Consider the following 11,328-nt stretch of genomic DNA (forward strand, 5'->3'; position numbering starts at 1 on the left):
ACCTGTTACGTAAGCACCTGATTGGGTCAACCGTAAGCTTTTTTCTTTTTTTTTTTTGATGACACGGAAAGGTCGGTATCGTTCATATCTTTGTTCTTTTTCTTTTTGCAATCATTTTTTTTTTTTTTCATGTTCAGTTAATTCAATTCAAATGATGAATTAGTTTTTCTACTTTCTAAGCAATTATTTGAATAATCGATTTTTTTTTTTTTTTAAATTTTTCAATTTAATTTTTTATCTTTTTAATTATGAATAATTATATTTTTATATTCGATTTTTTTTTTTCAAATTCTATTGGAATTTTTTATTCAAATTAATTTATTGAGTTTCTTTTTCTTTTTTCGAAAACTTATGAGCGATTTAAAAGAAAAAAAAAAAAAAGCTTTTTGCACAATTGAAATGAATTTTTTATCAGAATTTCTAATTGAAATTTCAACTGTATGATGAATAAAAATAATGTATTAAATAGAAATTACAAAATTTTTAAAATTATTATTGAAATTTTATTTCTATCGAAATTTTTTTGTCGTTAAAAAATTCCTATGTCTTACCGTACTGCTACAGTTTCTGAAATATGTAAAACAATCAAACTTTTAAATTAATCAATTTTCGATCTCTCAATTTCTCAATTAAATCGATTAAATCATTAGCTAAAAAATTGAACAATAAGTTGTCATTGGTTTTTTTTTTTTTTGTTGTTTAATTTTTTTATTTTCCCTTTTTTCTTAATCTTAACTGTGTGCTAACTATTATTTTTTTTTTTTCTACATTTTGAAGTTCAATTTTTGATTATTCCTTTTTTTTTTTCGCTGGAAATATTGAAAAGCATTCAATAAACAAATATTTGATTTTTTTTTTTTTTTCATTTGTTGACAATTTATTTCGAATATTTTTTTCAGATAATTTTTTATTTCAATTGCAGAAGATGCAACTTTGCAGTAGTGTACTGATGAATTCATCAAGAGATTTGCATCCATCTTGCAATGTTTCTAATTTCAGGCAACAAAAATATTTGTTCTTAAATTTTTCGATTTAATTTTCCAAGTTAAAGCAAAAAAAAAAAAACTAATTTTTGTTAAAGAAAAATATGAGCAAACATATAAATATTTGCATTGTTTGAAAAAAGAGGAAAGACTAAATTTGAAAAGATGAAAAAATTTTGTTTTGCAAAAGTTTTGAATTTTAATGTTAATATCATCTCTCATTAAATTTCTTTTTTGAATTCATTAATAGTTTAACTTATAGAAATATTTCAAAAAGTGAATAGAAATGAAATTGAGAAAACTCCTTTTTTTTTTTTTTTTTAAATATTAATGCTCTATAATTCTAATTATAAAGTTGGATCAGTTTCATCCATAATAATTCATTTCAGTAATGAAACAATCAATAATAATAAAGACGAAAAAGAAAAAATTAAAAAAATCGATTTTATAGCAGTAAGTTATAAATTCTAGTTGTAAATATTCAAAAAATAAAAATTAACGAAGTTAAAGTTATATGTATAATTTCAAACAAACTCAACAAAATTGATAGTAAACAACTAAACAACTGATAGAATATTTGATTCTAAACAAATCTCAACAAAATAACAGTCGAAAATTGATCTAATTGAAACTGCAAACAAATATTTAAATTGATAGTAAACAATTGCATAGCTTTCTTAACTTTAATTTTTTCCAATTTAAAATTTTCAAGCACTGAATGCATTAAAAATCATCTCTAATCACATTAGATTAGCTGAATAATTTCTCATTTTTTAGCTTCAAAAATTTACTGTTATCTTGAAATTAAATATAAAAACTAACCACTGGGTTCTATTTTTAGATTTGTTATGTAATACTAAAAAAATTAGAATTAAAATAATTGAAGTAATCATTCTTTTAAACTTTGTGTATTTCTAGTATCAAAAAAAATATTGAGTTATTTGTGAAAAAAAAAATATGATATTTAATAGAATTTAGAGTTCAATTGACACACAATTTGAAAATATTAAGTAACAATTTGAAAAGATTCATAATTGTTAATTTTATCCAAAATGTTAAATAATTTTTAATTACTGCTCTCAATTAGCTTACAAATATTAAAAATTATTTGAGTAAATCAAATAAATTAAACTTATATTTGATAATTTTTCATACATTTGAATAAATTTATAATTATAAATTCTAAAATGCATCAAATATTTTAATTTAACTTAACACTTTATTATTTATTACAGTTTGAAGAGAAAGAATTACGACGAATTCGCAACAATGATGCTGCTCGACGATCACGTGAAGCACGTCGTGCTAAAGAAGCAAAAAATCGTTTACGTATGATTACACTTGAGCAAGAGAATGGTGCATTACGAACACAAATTGATTTATTGAAAAAAGAATTGGAACACATACATCTCGTAATTTTGGCAGTGAATGTTACGTGGAAGACATTATTACAAAATCAATTTTAGAAAAAAAGAATTTCAATTATTCATTTTTTTTTTTTTTTTCGTCATAATTTAGAACAAAAAAAAAAAAAAAAAGTTTTGTTAGCAACGTTTAAATTTGCCTATAAATATTTGAAATTAAAATATTAAATGAATCAGTAGAAGAGCAATGTATAATGCAATAAGTTGGATGAGTTAATCTTAATTTTGATGGGTCAAAGTTCACGCATGTCGAGCATAACAAAAAAATGCTATCTTAACAGTAAAAGTGAAGTGAAATTTATTGATTGTATATTTTCATAATCTTGCATAACTTTAAAAAAACTTTTTTTTTTTTTTTCATATTCTCAGTTATATAAAATTGTATGATTAATTTACTGTTGTTAAATTATCAAAATACGAATATAAAAATGTGAAATGTAATTTTAACTTTAATTCTGCTTAATTTAAATAATTTATTTGTGAAATTGTAAGACACAGCAACTGCAATCAAAGCAAGAAACATTTTTTGTTTTTCTTAAGATTTTTGCAAAATTTTATTTGTTAAATGCAATATAAATTATTTTTAATTATGCTTAATACATTCAAAGCGGTGTAATTAGTTCGAAATGTTTTCAAAAAAAAAAAAAATAAATTAAAAATTTTTGAAATTATTTTTTTTACATTTTTTCATTCACTATGATACTTAAAATTAGTTCTATTTATTCTTTACCTAAAGATTCGAAAAGAAAGTTTGGTTGTTTTTGTCGGAAAAAAAGTGGTTTTATTTCAATCTGAAATTGTTACTATAGAGAAAAAAATTTTTAATGCATTTTTAATTAAAATATATTTCATTTCATATTTTGAAAAATCTGTTAATTTTATATGTGAGATTAATTATATTTTGTTGAATATAATTTAGGTATAATTTTTTAATTATACAAAAAAATAAATAATTCATAAAGTTTTTTTTTTAAAAAGAATTCATTGAAAATTTTAAATATATATATGACAATTTGGGAATTTAGTATTTGATAATTTGATTAGATTAGAATTAACTTTACTACTAGTAAACCAATGCTAATAAAGTAATAGTACCATTGCATCGGTCATCGAATGTCATCGTATTTTATCAGCGGTCATTGTTGCACAATGTCACACCAATTGTAAATTCACATACATATATACAACACACACATACATACATACACATACAAACATACATACATACATACACACACACACACACATACACAGACCATACAGACATATTTTATTTTTCGGAAGATGCAGGTAGTTTGAAAGGTGTTGCATAATTTATCTTTATGGATTGACGCAATAAAAAAAGAAAATAAAACGAATCGATCAAAAAAAAAATTCGTATTAAAGAATAAATTATTTGGTAGAAAATAAAGTAAAGTAAATATTAATTTAATTTCCAATTATATTTTCAATCAATAATTCATTCTTTATATTCGGAGAAAGTTTGTTTTTTGTTTTTTTTTGGTTTAAAGAGATGAAAAACTGGATGAAATATGACGAAAATATTTGAAATGTATGAAATATAACAAATATAATTTACTTAAAAAAAGAAAAAAAAAATTAAATCTAAGCAAATTCAGACAAAAATTAGATCCTAAATTTATCCAATTTATTTAAGATTTATAATATTATTGATAAATTTATAGTTATTATCATATAAATATTGAACAGTAAATTATAGTTTATTCAATATCTATCATATCTATGAGATTTATTATTATTATTAATTATTGTCATTATTATTACTATTATTATCAATATTATTATTATTATTATTATTGTTATTAATACTACTACTACTACTACTGCTAGTATTTTGAACTATTATTATTGTGTTGTAATATTTTAAATTATTATCAAAATGTCTTAATTATCACTTCAAATCTTGTTCTTGAAAATATTTTAAATTCGAAAAATTATACATTTACAAAATGGATATTCTTGTCATTCTAGCGATAATTATCTTTAAATAGCTGTATAAAGAATGAAAAAAGATTTAAATGATTAAATTAATTATTTAATTTCAAAAGATTATTTGCAATAAAAAGTTTGTCTATCAACAATATTACTATTCTTCCTGGCAATTATTTGTTCATTTATTCTTAAAATTTATAAGTAATTCATTAACTTTCTTTACAAATATTCATTTGTGCTTTTTTTTTTTTTTTTTTAGTGACTAATTTGACAATTTTTAATTTTTTTTTCTATTTCAATCTATTTATCAAGCAATTCCTTATGAAATATTGGAAATTTTCCTTTGCAGTAATTTAATTTATAACTCAAATTAGCTCAAATTTTAAAATATATAAATTTATAACTCAAATTTTAAAATATTATTTACTGTTCGCTTTACTGAAACTGTCATTTTTGCCTATTTATTATCTTTACAACTTTAAATACATAATTAAAATTACCAAATTAATTGATTGATTCAATGAATGATTTATTAAAGATCAAAAATCTGATAATTAATTAATATTTCATTTGTTCTCGTTCCAATAATTACATTACAAATTCATTGTAATCATAAAATTGTAAACACTAAATCGTTAAATTATTAGCAAATCAAGTTGCAATCATTTAACATTGAATTTTAATTTTTTTTTTTTTTCTATAATATTTTTACATTTTTTATATATAATTAATCAATTAATAAAATATTGAAAAAGATTTTTTCTTTTCAAACAAATTATTCATAGAATATTAAAGAAAGAAAAAGAAAAAAAAAAAAAAAAACAATGATTTTTTGTACATACATACATTTCAAAAATTTCATCGTTTCATTTTTGATACTAAAATTTTAGTTTTACTTTTTTTTGTTCTACAATGGTAAAAATAAATTTATGAAATGTTTAAGAAATTTGAAACTTTTTTTTTTTGTTAAAATAATGATTTTAGCATAAAAAACAAGTGAAGCAATTTGAATATTTTGACAGAAAAATTAAAATTTAGGAAAATTATAAGATGAAAAAGAATTTTGCAAATAACTTAACTGTAAATTGCATTTTTTTTTTTTAAAAAAAAAAAGAGAAAGAAAATATGGAAATTGATAAATAGATGATTGTTACAAATTTAAAAACTTAAAAAAAAAAAAGAAGGAAAAGTTACAAAGTGTAAAGCATAAGCTTTTAAGTAGAAAAAATTTAAATGACATTGAAACTTTTATCGAATGAATTTTTCAACTTCTTTGTCTCTCCTTTGTAAATATTCTCATTCGATTTCTTTCCATCTTCCTTTTTAACTTCTTTAATTTTTACTTTAATTTTTTTTTTACTTTAATTTTTACTTCAATCATTTAATTATTCGTTCACTCATTTTCCCAATTTTTTTTTTATTTCAAAATTATTAAAAAATTTCATTTAAATATAAATGAAATGAATAATTTATATCAATTAGTAAATTTGTCATAAACTTCAACAAAAACAATTGATAAAATTTATAGGAGCAACAATTGATAATGCTATCGTAAATAAAATTTTTCATAAACACACAACAACAACAAAAGAAAACAAATTGAATGAAGTATTTCTACAAAAAAAATGATATATATATATTTTATGTTTATATGTAAACAAATATAATTCTTTAGCAAATCGTTTTTTTTTTTTAAGTTATAAAAAAATGAAAATTTAAGTTATAAAAATAAAGGAAAAAATAAAACTAAAAAAGAAAAAAAAAAACGAAAAAACAAAAACAAATGATCAACATTGTAAATAAAATTAATATTAATAAAAATTATACAAAGTTGTAAGATTGTCATTTTGTTTTTCTGTTTATTTATTTATTTATTTATTTTTGTTCTTTTGTTTTTTAATGAATAAAATGGATGATAACGATAAAATGATAAGATGGATGCTATGCCACAAATTGCATCCTTCTAATTTATATTTTATTCGAATGTTTCATTTACTTTATGAATTTTGACTAGTTTAATTTCTTCAAAGCAAAATGACTAAAATAAAATTTGAACTATTATTTTTGCTTAAATTTACAAATCTTTATATGAAAAAAATTTTTGGAAATATTCACTTCCATGTGCGCTCATATTTACAAATTTTAACTTATTTAATAAGACTAACTTAAACTTATTTAATTTTATATTTTCAAATGTTATCTTTAAAATTAATCAATCAAAAAATCAAACAAAGAAAAAAAAAGAAAGAAAAATAATTCTTTTTAATAGGCTACTAATATCATCAATTAATAATTTTATTATTTATCAATAAACAAAAAAAATTTTAACTAATACATATTTTTTTTTTTTTAATTTGAATAAATAAGAAATGCCATTTCTATATTATATTGAATTTATGGTTTTTTTTTCCTCTAAATGATTATTTATTAATTAATCCAAATCTCTTTCATATTTCAAAACTTTGTTTTTTTAATTTTTTTTTTTTTTTTTTTTACAGATACTTTTTTTTAGTTGCTTTAAAATAGCACTTAATAATTAGAAAAATTTACTAATCAATTTCAAATTAAATTGTACTTCAATTAAACGAATTAATATTGTAACAAAACAATTTTTCTTTTTTTTTTTATTCGAATTTTTTTTTTTTTTTATAAAAATTATGGTTATTTTGAACTTTTTTCTTTCCTTTGAAAAAAAAAAAAATTTCATTTTTAATTATTTCAGCATTCGATATGAAAATTATTATCAATTTTTTTTTTTTTCAACTGAAATTTAACTTTATAAGTAATGATGCAATTTATAAAATAAAAAACTTCAATGACCATAAATGAAATTTAGTTGATCTCATAGAAAAAAAAAAAAACAAATCATTACCTTTTGTTAATTATTGGTTAGTTAATTATCAAAATTGATTAATTGTAGCAAAATTAAATCTTCCTTAGCTTATTATTATTATTATTATTATATTATTATTATTATTATTATTATTATTATTATTATTTATTATTATTATTGTTATTATTATCATTGTTATTATTCTATTATTAATTACATTCTTTTATTATTCTTTTTGAAGAATGGAAGAGCTTGAGCTTAATCGTTTTTCTAAAATTTGAGAATAATAAAAATAATTTTTTAAAAAGTTTTATTTCAAAATTTCCAATTATTATTAATTACCTAAGGAATGGTTTTATTATTAAGATTAAAAAAGTAAAATGTTAGTTGATGATGTGATTAAAGTATATAATTTTAATTATTCTCAAAACTTTAATCATTTACGTTTACTTTTACGTTTACGTTTACTTCCGTTTACTGCTTATGCATTTTGTATTAATTATTTTATTTTAGCAGTATCTCCCAGAATATTTGATAAATTCTGCTAATAATATTAAAATATAATTTCAAAAAGAAAATAGATAGCAATTGAAAATATAATTTCTATAATTTTAAAAAGCATAATTTAAATAGCATAATAATTTTAAATAGCAATTCAAAATTTATTTTCAAAAAAAAGTGCTCTTAATTGATAAAAATGATAACAGATTAAAACATTTCAAATAAATATCAGTTTGTTTTCATCACTAATCATTTGAAATAATTCAAATTCATAAATTATTTATTTTATATTTTTTCACATTGTTAATTATTATTGAATAAATTAAAGCATCATAAGAAATCTAAGTTAATAACATTGAATGTTGAATAAAACATAAATAAAACAATGAACAAACAATATTATTTTAATTTAAATACTATTTAAATTAAAATAGCAGATGTGAAACATTTAAATGTCAATCATAAATTCAACATTTTATTTGGCAACTTTTAACAATTTTAATAGTAATCACTCATCTTTTGAATTTTTATTTCTCTTTTGCAATTTAAATTTTTGCTAATTTTTTTAAAATTTGATTTGAAAATTAAATTTCTTTATGAGCAATATTGCATTAAAATTTTAAACAGTTTTAGCATTCAAATGATCAATTTTGAATGAAAAATTCAATGAAATAATCAAATTTTCTGTTAATTAAAATAAGAATTTTTCATTGTTTTCAATTTTATATATTATCAATTGCAGTTAATATGGAACTTAATCATATCAGTTGTGTTAAATATGGAACTTAATCATATCAGTTGTGTTAAATATGGAACTTAATCATATCAGTTGTGTTAAATATGGAACTTAATCATATCAGTTGTGTTAAATATGGAACTTAATCATATCAGTTGTGTTAAATATGGAACTTAATCATATCAGTTGTGTTAAATATGGAACTTAATCATATCAGTTGTGTTAAATATGGAACTTAATCATATCAGTTGTGTTAAATATGGAACTTAATCATATCAGTTGTGTTAAATAATTTACTTTTTTAAAAAAAAAAAACTTCTAAAAAATTTGTTAAATAATTTATTTCTAAAAAAAAAAACTTCTAAAAAACTAAAATACTTTGTTTCCACTAATTTTTTAGTAGAAAAAATTCATATATTTTTTTTTTTTAAATCAATCCATTTGACTGAAAAATTTCATCTCATTCTTTATCACTATCATTTATCATCATTTGTTCAACTTTTATTCAGATTTTATCATTCCACATAAAATTATTTTCTTTTAATTTGAACTTGATGAAAAGCAGAAAGAAAAAGAGCAATTAAAAATTAATTTTCAATTGAATTCATTTCTATTATTATTAAATTTATTCTAATACTATTAAACGTATTTGTTATAATATTATTGTTTATAAAATTAGAAAATAAATTTTAACTTTTTTATTCATTAAGATACTTTTTCTCATCAAATATTATTCATTTTTTATTTTTGAAAAATTAATTTTCAATTGAATTCATTTCTATTATTATTAAATTTATTCTAATACTATTAAACGTATTTGTTGTAATATTATTGTTTATAAAATTAGAAAATAAATTTTAACTTTTTTATTCATTTTTTATTCATTACTTTTTCTCATCAAATATTATTCATCTTTTATTTTTGAAAAATTAAAAAAACACTGATTAAATTTTAATTTCATTTACTTTTTTCTTTTTTTTTTTTTTTAGAAGTACTAAATTAATTTGCATTTTTCATTTTTTCTTTTGCATTGCTAATTTTTCCAAAGGTTTTTTCGTTTTTTTTTTTTTTTGCTTTTTCTTCAGTTTGATTACAAAAAAAAAAAAAAAAAAGAGCTGAAAAGAATAACTAACTAACATTCAATTAATCATAAATCAAAGAAAAATTTTTGAGGCTTTTTTTTTTTAAAAAAATATTCGAAAAATTTTTTCTTTTTTTCAATAAATAATCTTTTCTTCTCTTCTCTCTCTCTCTCTCTTTCTCTTTCTCTTTCTCTTCTTCTTCTACAGTTTAATTAAAATTCATTGAAGAATGATTGGAAAATTCAAATATATTTCAAAATGTAATAATGTCAGCATTTTTCTTTTTCTTTTCCTTGCACTTTTTTTTTTTTTTTAATTTTTAGTTAATTAAACTTCTAAATTATTTTTATTTTTTTGTCTTAATTTAAAATAAATTAAAAGTCTTAGTTGATAATATTTATTTTTATAATATTTATTAAAAAAAAAGAAAGTATCTTAATTAAAGTTATGAATTTTAATTTCTCATAATTAATCATTCGAAGATAATAAATAGTTGGATTGGTTTTTTTTTTTTTTTTTTTTTTTTTTTGCAAAAGTAATAAGAAAGTATTTATTTGTTATAGGTAAAATTGTTGAAATTAAATACTGCTAGAATTATCTAATAAAGAATAAATTAAAAAAAAAATAAATTTATTATATATATAATAAAAAATAAAATAAGAATAAAAATTTTAATTTCTATTTTATCATTTTTTTTTTTTAAATTATTTATTGTATAAAATCATTTCCATTCCTTTATTTGAAATTTAAAAAAAAAAATTGTTTTTATTATGAAAAAATTTAGTATTAGTTGTTGCAAAATATAATTAATTTTAAAGACCATAATATGAAATAAATTAGATAAAAAATTATAGAAAGTCGAAGTAAGTAATCAAGAAAAATTTCAAGTTTCACCGAATGAAAATTTAAAAAGTAATACATCAAATATCGAATAACTTACTTTAACTTGTTGTCATTTCTCTATTCGTTTGCAGCTATTCACATTATTACTTTAAAATTTTTATACTTTCTGATAAATACAATGTTCACTTCATTAGTGAATAAAAATTGGGAATTTTTAAGTTAAAAAAAGAAAATTTCCTCATCTAGCTTCTTGTATTTATGCATTGACATTTTATGTGAGAAAATATAATGTCAGAAATGAAGGAAACGTTATGGCGGAAATGTCATGTCAGAAATGTCTTGTTGAAAGTGAAGAGAATTTGAGAAGATATGACAGGAGAAAAGCCATGGCGGAAATGTCTTGTTGAAAGTGAGAAAAATGTTGGAAAGATATGACAGGAGAAAAGCCATGGCGGAAATGTCTTGTTGAAAATGAGAAAAATGTTGAAAAGATATGACAGGAGAAAAGCCATGGCGGAAATGTCTTGTTGAAAAGATATGACAGGAGGAAAGTCATGGCGGAAATCTTGTTGAAAGTGAAAGATCAGCGTTAGAAAAATATGATATAAAGAAATATCGTGTCGGAAGTGACAAAACAAATAGAACTAAAAATAAAATTTAAAAAAGTATGATAGAGCTTGTACAATTGCGCCCCACACAAACTTCATAAGGTTAACCTTACACTTAAAAATACAATGGAGTGAGAAATATCTGAAGAATAATTCCTTAATTAATTTCTTTTTTCCATTCAATACTTTCTAGAGTTTTACTTTATTTAAAATATATGGAATATATTATTTAAAATCAAAGTACATAGAAATTTTAAATTTTAAAGTGAAAATTTAAGATGGAAATAAAAGTTCAATAAATTAGAAGCAGATGAAAAATAAATTAAATTTAAAAGTAAATGTATATCAAAAAAAAAAAATAAATG

The 11,328-nt window shown here is 19.4% G+C and overlaps 1 protein-coding gene across 1 annotated transcript; it reads left to right on the forward strand.

Moving 5' to 3' along the window:
* Positions 1-925: 925 nt before the first annotated feature.
* On the forward strand, positions 926-2,449 carry Bm8860 (Cell death specification protein 2, putative; the record flags this gene model as incomplete). Its single annotated transcript, XM_001893311.2, has 3 exons — positions 926-999; positions 1,373-1,436; positions 2,219-2,449. 3 exons carry the CDS (start codon positions 926-928, stop codon positions 2,447-2,449), a joined length of 369 nt encoding a protein of 122 aa, XP_001893346.2.
* Positions 2,450-11,328: the final 8,879 nt, after the last annotated feature.

The sequence above is a fragment of the Brugia malayi genome (assembly GCF_000002995.4).
Source record: "Brugia malayi strain FR3 genome assembly, contig: Bm_v4_Chr3_scaffold_001, whole genome shotgun sequence".
Lineage (NCBI taxonomy): Eukaryota > Metazoa > Nematoda > Chromadorea > Rhabditida > Onchocercidae > Brugia > Brugia malayi.